Source organism: Spermophilus citellus (assembly GCF_964194105.1).
Source record: "Spermophilus citellus genome assembly, chromosome: 2".
Taxonomy (NCBI): Eukaryota; Metazoa; Chordata; class Mammalia; order Rodentia; family Sciuridae; genus Spermophilus; species Spermophilus citellus.
In genome coordinates this window covers 164,961,404-164,977,735 of record NC_138183.1, presented here as the reverse complement: position 1 = coordinate 164,977,735, position 16,332 = coordinate 164,961,404, and the positions used below count along the sequence as shown (strand labels likewise).

General features: G+C 36.2%; 2 protein-coding genes across 6 annotated transcripts in view; both read right to left on the bottom strand.

The window, feature by feature from the left end:
• LOC308637740 (caspase-4-like) overlaps positions 1 to 3,252 on the bottom strand; it is a 27,727-nt gene extending 24,475 nt beyond the window's left edge. For both annotated transcript variants that reach the window (XR_014019677.1, XM_081274483.1), the window contains exon 1: positions 3,199 to 3,252. Coding sequence is in view for 1 of the 2 variants with exons in the window: in XM_081274483.1 (XP_081130609.1) it covers positions 3,199 to 3,205 (7 nt within the window). In the remaining variant the exon portion in view is untranslated. The remainder of the gene's footprint in view (positions 1 to 3,198) is intronic.
• LOC308637725 (caspase-1-like) lies at positions 3,209 to 16,332 on the bottom strand. Of its 4 annotated transcripts, none has more exons than XM_081274442.1 (10): positions 16,323 to 16,332; positions 15,442 to 15,708; positions 13,033 to 13,095; positions 10,025 to 10,140; positions 9,206 to 9,379; positions 8,563 to 8,797; positions 7,929 to 8,072; positions 5,588 to 5,697; positions 5,122 to 5,225; positions 3,209 to 3,252 (listed from the first exon to the last, which is right to left on the bottom strand). In XM_081274442.1, the coding sequence occupies exons 1-9, from the start codon at positions 16,327 to 16,329 to the stop codon at positions 5,127 to 5,129; spliced, it is 1,215 nt and encodes a 404-aa protein (XP_081130568.1). In that variant the 5' UTR covers positions 16,330 to 16,332; the 3' UTR covers positions 3,209 to 3,252; positions 5,122 to 5,126. The 4 variants fall into 4 exon arrangements, 3 of the variants coding, with proteins under 3 accessions (XP_081130568.1, XP_081130567.1, XP_081130569.1); XM_081274441.1 differs by lacking the exon at positions 3,209 to 3,252 and adding an exon at positions 4,637 to 4,724; XM_081274443.1 differs by lacking the exons at positions 3,209 to 3,252; positions 13,033 to 13,095 and adding an exon at positions 4,637 to 4,724.

The window sequence follows — 16,332 nt, the reverse complement described above, 5'->3', positions numbered from 1 at the left end:
CCCCTACCCCTTCATTTCTTCCTGTCCTCCCATCATCTCTTTTTATCCTCCATATCTCAGATGTGACAGCACTTTCTTAGGGGAATGCTCCTTGATGCTTCCTAGACAAAAATGTCAAATGTATGAGATCCTAGGGTGGCTTGTTTCTCCCAAAGTTAGCATTATTTTCCATATGAGTGTGGTTCCAAACCTACTTATCGCTATCCCACCATCATATTCCATGCTTGCTCCGTGAGTACAGGTTCTGTGAGATAGGTCTACATTATTGGCATTCAGAGGCCATACAGTAATTTTCTACTGAATCACTGATCACTGAATGTGGTAAAAAATACAAAATGTAGCCATGACCTGACTTAGAGAATATTATACAGCAAGCTAAGTAAATTTGATACATTTGACAGGTAATAAGAGCACACTGGAAATTTTCAAGTGATGGTAGTTACATTTATTCTTCTACTCATTCAGGGATATGGAATGGGTGTCTACCTATACAAACATTCTGCTAAGGTTGGAGATACCATTTTGCAAAGATATTCTTACATATCAAGGCTTACATCAAAATGGAGAGATGGATGTGCAAGTAAGTAAATACAAACACTAATAATTTAAGTAACGGGCGTATGAATAAAAAAAGCAGAGGGTGGGAGGGGACTGTAACCCATGGTAGAGGACAGCTGCCCAGAGGAGTAAGGGCTTGGAACTGAGACCTGAAAGTGGAAAGCTACACCTTTGAGAACCTGGGAGCTTGTCTTCCCGCAGGGAACAACGTGGGCAGAAACAGAAAGGCTCAAGAGATCTGATGTAATCTGGAAGCTGGGAGAGCTGAGCATTAGAAGGAATACTACGGTAAGCAGAAATGTACAGCAAAAACTGAAATGGGAGAATTCATATGCAAGCGGCAATTTAGGGACTTTTGCAGAAAACTAAGGTAATGTCAGTATCTCAGGATCTTCATTTTGAGAATCAGATCTACCTAGGATCACTCTGCTCAGTAAACATTTGACCTAAGGCAAATTATGTAACTCATCTCTAAGTATCTTCTTCAGCTACAAAATGGCAATAATATAGATCTAATTACATAGTTTTAAATCTTTAATTAAAAAGCATAAAATAGCTACCATATAGATTGTTTCCAAAAAATCAGTTGTTATTATTGTGGTAGTAATTGCCAAATTACTTATAGTAATTATAAAAATGGAGGAAATAATTTAGAAGACAAAATTAATCAAGACCACAATTTTGGTCCTGATTCCGCAGGAATTTTAGTTAACAATGGCCAAAAAAACTATATGGTTTCTATTTATTGAGCCATTTCATAGTTTTTTTTTTTCCTAGTGCATTTCAATTTCTCATATCTTTTATCTAATGATGCCCTGATTCCAATCCAATAACCAGTGTATTAGACTTGCCTGGCCAAAGCCACAGCCATGGGCATGAATTTAACTTATTCCTTTCTAGAAAATTCTTTATTAAAGTAAGAAGATGACAAGGAAAGAAAATAATCAATCCTTATATTTTGGATCTTAATTTAATTTTTTTTTCAGATAAGACACAAGGTCTGGAAAGAATTATCCTACAGAGAGATTCCAAAAAGTAAAGAAACAACAGCAAGAATTTGTAAGTGTAGTGAATGTAGTATATACATTATGTTTCTATGCAGGAAGCTGAAATCATGCCTGAAGGGGATTAATGAAATTATGATTAATTTAATTGAGAAGGTGGAAAACTTGTCTAAAAAGTTCAGATAGATTTTAAAAGGCAATAAGTAGCTAGTGTGTGTTTCTGAGTTGGAAAATTGCAGAAATAGGTACATAGAATTTAAGAACTAAGCATTAACTAACTGATCATCTTTGCCAAAAGTGCAAATCTGCAGATAAATTTACACAAAACCAGCTACATGAGAATTATGTAGATCTCTGAAAGATTATATGTGCCTACAGTTTATTTAAGAATGAACTATGTGACTGGGCATGGTGGTACATGCCTATACTCCCAGCAATTTAGGAGGCTGAGGCAGGAGGATTGCAAGTTCAAAGCCAGACTCAGCAATTATTGAGGCCCTAAGCAACTTAATGAGAACTTGTCTCAAAATTAAAAACAAACAAACAAACACAAAGTACTGGGGATGTGGCTCAGTGATTAAGTGCCACTGGGTTCAATTCCTGGTTTAAAAAAAAAAAGAATGAGCTATGCAGGGTGAGGGTAATGGGGTAACATGAGAAAAATGACAAAACATTGTTCTTTAGGCTGGCAACTATGACATGTCTCATGTTTTTCTCTTTTTTTCTTTTCTTTGTCCATGGTCCCCAAACCTTCTCTTAGTCCATTTTTCTCCTCTGATTTCTCAGCATTTCTATCTCTGTTCATTGAAAGCACAAATCCTGAATTTTTAAAATGACTGTAGATTATTAAGATTTATCAGGTCTAATACCTAAATATTAGAAATGTAGATATAAAGTTGAGAAACTGCTGATCTAGTCCAACCTCTTCATTTTCAAATGAGGAGAATAAAGCCAAAGAAGTGATATGATGTGATTGAATACTAGCTGCCTCAGTACCTAATGACTCCTGACTTAAGCCTTTCCTTTCTGGGTCTGAGACAGGCAACCTGGGAATCATGTGCAGGATGGACTGATTGGAGGGTAAGTCCTGGAGACAGGGACACTAGCTGAAAAACTGTGATAGAAATCCAAGACATCCAGAGTTTTCAGTACGAGAACCAGAAAAATGGGGAGAAAAATGGAGCCACTTTAAACTGAACAAGGATATAATTCAACATAAGAAACAGTAAAGGGGCAGGAACTGAAAGCCTCTCAGATCTGTTTCTGGAAAGATTGTTTATGAACTGATGACTAATGCAAAGTCTACAGGAAACAGAAAAAAATTCAGAGTCCATTTAGAAACCTTGAGAATTGTCCAACTCTCAAGCCTTACTCTGTCTTTACCTCCCCCTTGATAATCAGAAACTGAAGGAGAGAAATAAACTTGTGTCTGACTCAAAGATACCTGGAGACCACACTCAGTGTCTCTAAATCCACATCTTGAGTCCAGTGGCACACAAGTGATAAGGGGAAGAACCCAGCTTGTACCCAGTTGGTCTGCTTCCGTTCTGTTACTTCTGCCTGTCACAGAGCAATGAATATAGTGTTTTCTAAGATCCAAGCCCCTAGGTCCTAGTCAGGAGGGTACCCCACTCACCAGCCATGGAGGACAGCCTTGGTCCCTTCCTTCTCCAGTGGAGAGAGCACCAGACTAGAAAACGAAAGAAAGTCACCCAGCATTTCTTTAGTTTAGAGGGCGGGGCATCTATTTATTGATTTCGAAACTGCTGCTTGGAATTCTTGTTTCCTTGTGGGGAAGTCCCCTGTAGTTTCCAAAATAGCCTCATAGTTTTGAACTACAATCTTAGTCCTGAACTCTAGTTCTTTTCTTTGTAAAGGAGAAAAATAAAGTGGACATGACAAAATATCATCCTATAAGTTGACAGCTGCGTTGTGTTTTCTTTGTTTTTCTTTTCTCTGTGCACAGCCTCCACACCTGCTCTCAGTCTTTCCTTCTCTGCTCTCAGTATTTCTACCTCTGCTCACTAAAAGCAAACATCCTGAAGGATTTATACCTAACTAATATCCTTTCATTTTCAGATACCAGTAACCATGTTGCTTCTGTTTCCTCTTTAGACTGTGTTACTCATGACAGTATCTTTCTCTCTGTCTCCCTGTTTTTTTGAATCTTTACTGGAAATTGTTCTGAAGTAACCCTTTTCTTCTCTCCCCAATATGCTTTTCTTGAACTGCCTAAGACTGCCCTGACATTTAATTTTTATTGAGGGTAGCTGTTCTCTGCGTTTTGAAATCTTCTGTCCAAAGGCAGAAGAGGTCTCAGGCTGTAGAAGGAACGCCTGAATGTACAAGACAGGTCTGTCTGAAGGAACAATTAATGACAACAAGGGAAAGGGCTGGGATGTATTCAACTTTCAAGGTTTTTCAAAAGGTCAAAATTTACCTTTACTCTAAGGAGTTTAGAATTAGAAAGGGCTCCTTCTTCCACGTAGAAGTTATGTTTTTCCAGCCCTTCCCAAACTGAACTTTACTGAGTGAATGATTCACTTGAAGTTCATTTTCACTGGACCATAATGAGAAATCATACCCTAGTGTTTGTTCATCGTGTCATATATGTCTCCTGCTTGTCTCATGTCTGTTAACTGTTTTATCTTCTCAAGGAGACTGTAACATACTAGGAACCTAAGGTTAAATAAAAATGTACTTTGTGTCTCAAATTTCTTAACAAAGAATAGAAATAAGTAGTTTTGGTAATAGCTCTGTCAACAGTGTATACATCAGATTTGGGGATAAGTTGCTTTTACTGCTGCTGTCATAACTCTGTCTTCTGTGTGCCTCTCCTGATCAACTCTAGATTTTTTGAAGTTAGGTACCCATTGTTACTTTACCTACTTTGTATCTTCATCACTAATGCAGAAAGCCAAGCAAATATATATTATAAGAAAGAATGGTGCTATTAGCCAGTGCAGCTGTTGTAGGTCAAATCAAGACAAGAAATCTGATACCTGCTCTAAGTTCCACCTCCTGTCTTTCCAGCATAGAAAAATCAAAACAAAAGCAGGACAAACTTTTTTTCTCTCTCAGATTTATTAGCTTGTTTAAAGAAATGTTTATTTTTAATAGACATGACTCCAAAAACAGGTACAGAAAGACAAATCTGGCTTCCTAGGGAAAAGAAAATAACACAAGTATAAGAAAGTGTTCTGCTAAATAACATGCAAGTTATGATGTCACTCTACCCATGAGTCCTCACTTACCAAAGGATAGTGCCCAGATGCTATGCTTAAATACTGTGCTTAAATATTGTGTCATATGGAGGTGAAGAAAGCACATCCAAAAGTGAGCTTTTGTAATCATATGACTACCTTTTGATTGATACCAGCTGACCCTGAGAAAGGACTATCTGACTCTGTAGAACCTTCCTGAACAGAAAAAGAAAAGACCTCCCTTCGGTGTCTCCCCATTTATTAAACCAGACCTAGAAGCCTTGGCTAGCACAGGACTTCAGAATCCCCCCCAACACACATATGCATAAACATAAACAGATAATGTTACAGCTTACTTATTTTAATGTCCTGGGAAGAGGTAGAAACATCTTGTCAAAGTCACCCTTTCAGTGGTGGGCATCTGTGCCCTACCATCTGGTAGCTCAAATGAAAATCGAACCTAAAAGAAAAGGGAAACTCTGTAGACTTTTTTTTTCCTTAGTGGAGAATCTTGAATTAAGCTGGAAAAACTGCAATGGAAAAACTGTAAGATAAATGATATAAACAAAAAAAATTGCAAATTAGAGTTTACTGACTTTGTCTACTCAGGGTGGAATGAAAGTTAAAATACATGATTGTTTTATAGGGATTGTGGACCATAACAGATTAAATCTGGCTTTCAGGTATACCCACACACCAAAGAACCTCATAGAGTTTCTTTGGGGGGAAAAATGAAATTATTGGAAGATAAATATGTCCAGAGATTCCATGTGGAATAGCCAACTCCTGGGACTAGAGTGGAAGAAGCAACTGGAGCCCTACCTTTCGAAAAATTTCCTCCAGATCACAGGACCAGGCATATTCTTGAATATTTTTGATGAGTTTCATAATAAAAAGAGAGCCCAGTATGGGGTGCCTCCAAGAAACATTATCTGTTTTAAAAAATCACATTCCAAATCTCATTACAGGATTTTGATTAGATATAGAGAAGTAGCTCTAGTATTTCCACTCCCCTTGGGGCATGGTATTGAGTTGGTTCTGTTTTCTTACACACCATTTGCCAATTTTTTTAACATAAAGTTCCTGGTTATATTTTTACCAATACTCAATAAAATGCTGTATAGAATATGTATGTGCATAGTGGGACATAATCCCTGATTTTAAGTAGCTGAAAATCTAACAGAAAGAGAGGAAAAGACAGAATTGAGCAGAGAAGATTGATTAGTTCTTAAAGATTGAGTGTGCATTTCAGAGGTGCTACTTAATGACTCTGATTTAAGTTATTCACTTTGAAATGCACAGCCTCAACTATAAAGAGGAGCATAATAATTTCTTATACAAAGAGATATTTGAAGAATAGATATAACATATCATGAATGTCTGAGAGGTTATAGGATATATAATGGAAAATAACAGAATGAAAACAGTACCAACACAATGAAAATACAAACTAGAATGGGTTCAAGAGGGAAAAATCACATCCTGTGGGAGGACAAAAGGTCTTTCAGGGTTAAGAATTTCTAAAGAGGAACAACATTAAATGTGTAACAGGAGACACAGAGAAGTAATGAGAGATATAAAAAATTACTCAAAGGAATGCATGCATAAGAGAAAAAGCCATATTAACAGGTATGCATAAAATTGTGGCTATATTCTCTGACCAAATCCTTTAGCCAATATTCATGATAAAATGCACATTTATAGTTAAAATTCTTTTTAAAAGCACAACTGATTTATCTTGTTCTCTCCAGTTAAAGGAAATGGATAGGAGAGAGTCGAGGCAGGTATCACTGCCAAGTAGTTTATAAAATTAAGGGAGTAGATGGACAATTTTCTTCAGGAAAACATCATGATGTGTTGGGATTTATGCTGGGGAACATGGAACTAGGTTCTGTAGTTAAGCTGAAGATAACCAAATAGGAGTTTTCAGGAGTCATCTGGAAATGAGGAGTGAGAAAAGCAAATAAAAGAAGGAGACAGAAATCAACAAAAAGGTGTCAAGAAGCCCAGAGCCTGCAAAGGATTATATTATTACCAGAGGTAAATTTCTTGTGGAAGGCTGGGATCAAAGGATTTCAGAGGACTACTACATATAATACTGAAATCTCCTTATTACTTAAGCTAAACATGTATGGGATTTTTGCATGGCATTATTGTTTTGATTAAAAAAATAACTGAGTTCCGTATCAAGACATGGTTAGCACAATACAGAACCAGCTATCTCTAGAGGGATGGCATCTCATTACAGAAAAAAATCTGTAAACTAAGCTCTTTGAGCAGAAGCAGGACCTTAGGATCAGAGGTGACTAAGGGAATGTAAGTCCCAGAAAGTTGTAAAATTCAGTAGTTAAAAGAACTCAATGATTTCTATTTAATCCTTAATAAGAGAATGCATATGAGTTACATTATAGAAGAAACATCTTTAATAACAAGTCATTTAATGTGTTTTACTCTATGGCATGCTCAATATTTCACATATATTATCTTTTTTAATCTTTAGAACAGTGATATTATATTTACATGTATAGGTAAGGAATTTTAAAAGGAACCCCAGAGAAGCTAAATAAATAGACCTAATTTACCAAGTACTAAATAGAAGGGTTAGAATATAGTCACAATACATTCCACAGCTTACACTTGGAATCATTTGGTATGTTCTGTTTTATACACTGCTTACTTCTAGTTAAAACTCAGTCTAGTTTAGGGTCCAATTATGCTTTGTCTACCTTTTTGTCCCCATTATTTTTCTATAAATATATAATGTCTAGGCAATTGGACTCTTGATGGTGCCAACATTGTGAACCTTTTTCTATGTGAAATTGGATTTCAATTTTACTTCAGTGTAAATATACTTTTACTTAATTTTCTGTTATCCCTCACAATTTCAGGAAGAAATATGTTTCCATGGAAGGATTTACTTATTATCACTTCAGTGAATATATATATATATATATATATATATATATATATATATATATATATATATATATTCATTTTGTCTCTTTGGTGAGGGAAACTGAAAGTGTTACTGGATGAAATCTAAAACTGGTCTTCAAAATTCTTGTCTAAAGTTAAATAGGTAACTATACTCTGACAGGTGACTGAATTATTTATTAGAACCCTCCCCACCCCACTGAAGGTATCCTGCACATAAACCCATTACCTGGTGTTGAAGAGCAGAAAGCAATAAAATCCTTCTCTACGTGGGCTTTCTTAATTCCATCGTCTTCAAGGTCTTCTGAATCCAGTAAGAATTTGCCTTCAGTGTCTCCTGCTGAATCTTTTAACCACACCACCCCTTGATTCTCTGGAAAGACAAAGTTTAGCTAGCTGCTTATTACCAACTGCCAAGAGAACTACCTCCTCTAAACCCCTGTTGAACCATACTCATTCACTTATTTGTCTTTTATTCACATACACATACATGCATTCATCTCAAGACCTACCTTTCCAATAATTCTTTCTTTTTTTCAATTCATGCATTATTATTATACACAATAGTGGAATTTATTGTGACATATTCACATGTAAGATCTTCTCAATAATTTTTACCTAACAAAATGCTAAAACTAACAACATCCAAGCATTAAAATCTCAAAACTAAAAGTGATTTATCCTTAGTTGAAAATGGAACAGGTAACTACCAACCAGAAACATAATTCACAGAAGCCATTCTCATTGAGTGGGAATAACAGGTGTTCTTTGATATTAGGAACAGACACAAAGACATTGGATGTATAAAGCTGTACATAGGTCAGTGTTGGATGACTCCTGTCCTAGGAGACATCAGGACTCACCACCACGGCAGGCCTGGATGATGATCACCTTGGGTTTGTCTTTCAAACTTGGACAGTTCCAGGTGTTCAGCATTTGAAAGATGGTGTTGACTTCTAACACATCTGAGACTTTCTCAGAATATTTCGTGCCACAAATCCCATCCCGGATACCATGAGACATGAACACCAGAAAAGTACTGTCAGAGGTCTGGTGCTCTGGGCGGGCAGCAAATGCCTTCAGCTCTGTAGCCATGTCCTGAAAGAAACCACTGAATTTTAATCCATGTGATTTACTACCATTGTCCTTTGGGGATCTAATGCAGAGACACTTAAGGAATTCATTGAGGAATTCTATGAAAATAAATGACATGGAAAATAAAATTCATGTCTCAATTCTCTGATAAAGTAAAGAAAGAAACGCTTATAGGAAGTCACTCAGATTTCTAGTAGAAACATAGGAGCATGGTTCAGTTAATAGAACACTTTGAATTTTAAAGTTACACCAGGGTCTTGCTAAAGGACTCCTGCATTGGAAGGAGCTATGTTATATCAAGCACCCTCCAAGGAAAAATTGAGAGTACACACTGGTACTAAAGCATGCTTGCTAGCATTATTTAGGAGTATAAAGTATAAGACTATTGATTTTATAGTTTAGAAGCCTTACTGAAGCAGTGATATTTTCTTTCACATCCACCCTGTATCCTAGATTTTCCAGCAGCATTTTCATATCTCTGATATCAACATCAGCTCCAGCCCTCCTGGGAAGACTGTCAAACTCTGTATTGCAGATAATGAGGGCAAGACGAGTGCGGGTCATCCTAGACATTATTGGATAAATCTGTAAGAAAGGAGATTGGATGAATAGTTTTGTTCCCTTTAATTCAATACTCAACCTGTATGTTTAAAATAGCCTCCCATGCCCTAATCCTATTGAGAAAACAAATCCTATGAATTCCAGATTAAGAATAGGGAAAGCAACTGAATCTGAATTGGGGAGTTTGCAAGTGACTAAAAAGCAGCTCAGCATCTTACTCTAAATTTGATATGAGATTTTGAAACATACAAAGGTTTTAATGCCAGAATTACTGAATTTCAACACTGACTTGTCCATTTTCTGATTGTGTAACTTTGGAAAAAATTTCTTTACAATCCCCTGCATGTTTTCAGCACTCTAAACTGAGTTATTTTGATGGCTAAAAGTATTGTTATAAGCAAAGAATCTAGAGCAACGTGTGACTCACAGCCAATACCAGACACTGATGTTGCGGTTATTATATCATGATTTACACAGGAAATTGATCCAAACTTGGAGTTCTATGTAAGCCTTGGATTCTAGAGATGGAAATCATCTCTTTAAGGGGAGCAGCCCGATTATTCTCCAAAACATCTCAAGGAAATTGGCTCTAAGGAAGAAGCACTGCACTTCAGCAGAGTCTCAAGGGTGTCTTTCAGTTTTACTCATTTTATTTTCTGAGCACAGCACCTCTGTTGACTTTTCTTTCCAAATCCTTTGCGCTGCTTCTAAGGGGCAAAGCTTGAGGCCCCCTCCTGGGCCTGAGGATGTGAGCTCAACTTGGTGGCTTTTCATCTCCTGAGGAGCTGCAAGAGACAAGAAGCGTTATGAATCATTACAAAATGGTCTCATTTTGAGGAAATTCTCAGAAATTCAATCCTAGGTTAGTCACGAATGTTGTGGAGTGAGCTCACTGTTAATGGAACACTTTCCAAGCCAGAGACTTCCAGTACTTTGATATAGGGTCAGGATCAGCATTATAATAAAATATTTTTGATAAACACATAGAAAGGAAGTTTCTTAAGGCCATGAATGATTTAAAAATACTGAGAAAACAATCAGTATTTTAGAAATATTGAAGATATAAATTTATTTGAAAGATTTAAAGCCTACAATAAAATTGTGGGGAGTTAGAGGTAGAGGACTTAAGGAACTATATTAAAATGTTTTATAAACTATAGATATTTGCCTATTAATTCATATAACAGGCATGATAGTAGACATCAGGGATATATATATTTTTTTTAATTGAGCCTTTGTTTCATTCTTCAGGATCATTTTCCAATGTGTACAGATGTAAGGTAGAGAGGCAAGATTGAATGTAAGGACTGTAATGAAGAATGATAAATGCTAAAATCAAGATACACACTAAATAGATTCATTTCACTAAGCACTGATCACATAAATATATTAAGAAGGGTTTTCACAGTAGTTGATTTGCAAATATTCCTGAGGCTTTCATTTGATCACAAATTCAATACTATCCAACAATGTGATGCACTTGCTAAAAAAATTAATGCAATCTGTTGTAGTTCAGAAGAGAAATATTACAAGGAGAAATTACATTTAACTCAAAGAGGAACTTAAACTGTTGTATACTCAATAAAGTAAATCAAGGTATCATAATGTGTGTTGACTCCAAGAAAAGGGGCTAAATAGAATGGATGTTTTGAAAAAAAAAACACATAGAAATAATTTTTATGTGGGATCAGTGGTCTGTTTCTGCATAAAGAAATCTAGAGAAGAGTAGGAAAAACTAGAAATGTTTGAATTACTTTTTTTTTTAGTAGTGGGATAGTGCATTTAGTTATGGTTAGCATCCCTTCCCATGAAACATCTAAGAAAACATATATGAGATACTCTCCATTATTTGATTCAGCAGAGCAATGTTTTTACTTATTGAAATACTTGCTTTCCTGGTTTCTAAATTTCTTCCAAATATAAGTTCCTTTCATTTTTAAGAGAAAAGAATCACCTTTGGATTTAATTAGTCTAGAATTGTGAATGGAAAACCATTCTAGCACATAAAAACACTAATTTTTTTTAAGAGGATGGATTCATGCAAAAGGAAAATTGTCTTTCTGTTTTTAGGTTTATTTATTTTTTTCTTTTTTTAACCAATGAACAAAAGGGTGCCTGTTGACCATGTCAGGATTCATTTAAGGCCGAGACCATTTTCAAGGTACAGCACTGAAATACTTAAGATGTTGCTTGTCCTCTGAGACCTGAGTTTTTTCTGTGCTACCTCTAATATTGTGTAAAATAAACAGGTTTTACTAATTTTTGTGGCAGAGACTGCACACTCTGAGCATCTACAGAGACCACAAAATGCTCTTCTCTTCCTCATGGTACCCAGCTGGTTCATGTTGCTAATCACTCCAGAAGTTAGGTGTAGCCAAGTGACTGACTGTAATGTGAGCACATTTGATACGATGCACCTAGGCTGAACCTAGATGACCCTCCATATTCTTTCCAACGGTACAAACTGGATGGTTATGGCCACATTATTTTGGCATTGTATGTTACAGATAATTTCTTCCATGGGATGGAAGATATCTAGGTATCTGGGTTAACAGTTGGAAGGGAGTGGCTGCTGATCAATAAATGGCCAATTCAGAATTGTCTTGAATGAAAACAATTTTCTATTATCTATATGAGACATTATAAAATTTTGACTCTATTATTGTATCCTATGTTGTCTTAACTTATACAGGTATGTTAGTATCATTTGTATTCCTAAAACTTTGGTAACTTTAATTTGATGATAGAGATACCTAAATACTTATTCATTTGAGATTTATGTACTCATGCAAATTCAATCCAAGCAAAAACATTATTAGTCTTGTTCATTACTCTCTAATAGTACAGGATCTGGAACAGAGTTAATGTAAGAAATATTTTCCTAATTGACTAGAATCTGATCATAATTATGACATATATTATCTAATGAAATGGTCTTTAAACACTTATTTATTGCCTGCACACTATGAGCCAACCAAGGTTAGATGGAACTATAACTATGAAAAAATAAATAGGTTTTACTTCATTATGAAGCAAAAAGTCCAAAAGAGAGAAAGAATAAATGTAGTGAGAAAGGAAAAATGTAGTTACAGTTAATGACTGGAGAATTACTGGGCTTTGAAATACAGAATAGGGACTTTGAAATACAGCAGTGGAAGTAAAAAAAAAAAAAAAAAAGCAGAAACTGATCCAGATTTGAGAGAGGAGTCAAAGAAAGTTAGCCACTGCTTGAAAGTTAGAGGTAAGGGAAAAGAAAGAGCCAAGGATGAATCTTAGATTTCAGATGTGAACAAATAGTGATGGTGACACAATTAGCAAAGGCAGAATTAACTGGAAGCTGTTCAGGATGGGAGAAGAAGGGGAAGTTCAGCTCTGGCAAAGTTTAGATAAATAAGTCCAGCAAAGATGTGAATAAATATCTTTAATAGGCACTTGAATAGTGAGGTATGGCACACAAGTGGGAAATTAGGATTTGAGGCATAGGTTCATACATTTTTACAGATAGATGGATAGATAGAGAAGTTGAAAGAAATGCTTCTGCTAAAGAAGAGTAGATTAAGAAGAGAAAAAGGCACAGGATAAAAATCTGTGGGACCCTCGCCCTGGGTTTATGGCATTAAGTCAATGACTGGGAAAATGGGGTTTGCAGAATGTTCTTCCTTTGAAAACATGATTACCTGAGAAGGAAAGAAATGTTTCTCGGGAATCTTGCATACTAAAGTAATCTCCAGTTTGTGGACCTGAAGAAAGATAAATGACATTAAAATTCATAATCTCTGAAGAACTTTGCCCCAGGTGTTGAATACTCCCCATAAAAATTCCTTTCACAGACCTGATTGATAATTAATCCTTTTCAACATGTGACTCACCTGAAACCACACTCATCACTGGGGGGGAAAAGGCCTCTAGGTATAGATGGCAGTATAGTTAGTTCCTTAGCATTTGAGGCAGAACATAAGAATGTTTCTAACTGATTCCCTTGATCTTGGCTCTATAGTAAAAGTGGAAATGAGACATCGTTGGCTGTAGAATCAATAATTTTCTTGATGTGTGTATTTCAAGATGTCTCCTGAGGTTAACTCTACTGCATTACATATGAGTGCAAAGTAAAGTTGTCTGAGAGTAGACTATGATTTTAAAGAAAACTATGATGCTAGACAGTTACGTTTGAACACTTACTCTTGTTAGGTTTTACCACAGCAGAAAATGGTGAGGTGACCCTTTGTCAAAATCAGGGAAGAACAAACCCGAGTTTCAAGTGTGAGAGAAGTTGGTGAATTTCTCAGCAGTCTACTTACATCCTAGGAAGAAGGTTGTCAGAGAAATACTTGGACTCAAGGGGTATTTTAGTTTTCTCATAGATATGTTCATCAACCCAGAATCACAGATTTTTATTCAAAATCAATAAAATTTTGTCACAGAATTCTCAAAACTCTTTCAAATGTGTTCCTCGCTTAATTTAATAATCTCAACTCTTGTGAACTAGTGATATTTCCATAGTCCAGAGAAACTGGAGAAACATGGGTTAGAGCATTTGATAAATTTAGTGAAAGGATATAAATGAAAGTTACAGGAAAATACCCTGCAAACTTGACTATCAGAATTAGGTTCCCAACCATATTCTATATTCTGTACTTTATTCTCGATTTTCTTTGTATTCTCCATATTCTGTCACTGTGACCAAAAATAAGAATAAATTTAATAACAATAATAAGTAATATGGTGATTTTATGGACTGGCCCTTAATTCATTAGCTCATATAGCTCATTAACACATTATTTCAGAAGGGTTGAATCATTTCCTAAGTGTAAAAAGTGGTAGAGCCAGGAGGTGAACATAGGTCTGTCTTCACCACCAAAATCCTGGGGCTTTCATCACTAAGCCACTCTTGCTAGCCACTCCAGGTGGCACACAAAGGGTGGTACACATTTATGTGTATAACAGAAGTTTTGTTCCCAGTCCCTATTTCTCCCAGGTAAATCAAATCTCCTTGTTAGTATCATTAGTACTAACTACTCTGAGGAGGAAAATGTTGGAAACCTACAATTTAATTATTTGGGTTTTTGTGAAATCAGTCAAACTTATTGTTCATATTTCTACCAGAATCCATAGTCTTGTCTGTTTGAAGACAAGAGAGCAGCAGATTTCAGGTAGCAGAATAGCCACAGTGAGTTATGCAAGTAGCTCTGAAATTCAAGATCTATGGGATAGGGTTAGTAGCTCTGAAATTTAAGAACTATGGGTTGACAGGATAGAGATGACATGTTGGTTATTCAACAATCATTTCTGAACCTTATTGGCATTTAATGGTCGTCTTTAATTGAGGGGATAGAAGAGGACATAAAATGAAAAGGAAATATTAAAAGAAAAATAAGAAATTAATTACACGCAGGAAACATGTAATGTCAGCTTAGATAGGCAAAGACTTCCCCAAATGCCTAGAAAAAAAGGCATCTGACTTTCACAGTACTTCTCCTCTGCAGTAGCTTGGGGAAGTGCAACAGAAATCCATGACTGGGTGGCCACTGTGCTAGTGTGGATATTAGGAGAGAAAATTCAAGGACATAATTGAAAGAAAAATTCACTTTAAAATCTTGACTTTGCTACAAACATTCAAATTATTCAGAGTGTTCCACCATTTCCCAGATATATTTTATTCTTCATAGAAAGCAAAAATTTGGAGAAAATGTCTGTAAAGTATTTATTACAGATCTTAAGCCTTTATGTCATACAAGTATATTAGTGCCTAGAGAGCTCTGGACTTAAAGAAAATGAACAAACAACAACAACAAAAAAATGTGCCTTGCCTACAGACTGGAGCATTTAATATGAAGTTTTTAAGAATGTTCTCAAGAACCTCAACAAATCAGTGAACCACAGACTAAGGATAGAAAATGAACTCCAATTAACAAAAGACCACTAAGGCATGAGAAATAGAAACACAGAGTCTGTTGATATGCAACAGGGGCATGAAGTCAAAGGCAAGGAAGCTGCTTGGAAACAAACATGACTAATTCAAGAAATCAGATGTTGGGCACAAAGACACTTGGACTAAACAAACCTCAGCCTGAGTCATTCACACTTACCTGAGGAGAGACCCAATGTCCCTGCAAGATAGCAGTCATCTTTGCAAATATGAGTGATAAAGATTTGGCAAGCCATGGGCCCTTTTTTAATGACAGAATCAGTCAAAGCTCGGGCCTTATCCATAACCGTAGGATTTTCAGCTCTTACTTTCTCCATCTCTTCCTGGTTCAACACTCTTTTCTCTAATAATTCATCCAGCAAGCCATTTATTGTGCCAGCTTCCACTGACTGGATAAACAGCCTCCTCTTCTCCTTCAGAATTTTGTCTGTTTGAAGCACAGGAATTTCACAACTCAAGGAAACAGCCTCATTTTCACCATTAATGGAGAATCATCTAGATTTAATCAATAACACATCCCTCTCCACACACTTCAATCTTGTCTCTTATTCTATTGCTGTGCTACTTTTCCCCTTCAATATCACCCATATATGCACATAGAGTGGCCTGAAGACTAAGAGCTACTGTCCCTCTCTCAGTACCTGAAAAGCAGAGGTCATCCTTTCATGTCCCATGTTTCCTCAAATCTGAATAATAAAACTATGAGACAATAATAACCCAATTTCTTTGGGGAAAACAGCTTCTGCTACTCATCCTGTTCTGATTCTGCTCCCTTTGTAAGGCTTAATGGCATTTGAGAACTAAGATTGTAAAATGACAGCAGGATGCCAGTAAAGCACTAGTTCCTTTCTCACTCTTGCCTTTCCTTTCTGACAACTTTGAAAATCTTCTTGTCTTCTTTCCTTCTGTCCCTCCTCCCTCTCCCTCATTTTGCTCACTAAGCATCCACAAAACCTAATGCAAGCTTCGGTAGAGCCAGTCTCTTTCAAAATTATTTCTTCCTCAAGACCAGTTGTTTTAAAGGGAAAAAAAGAAACTCACCAGCCATGTC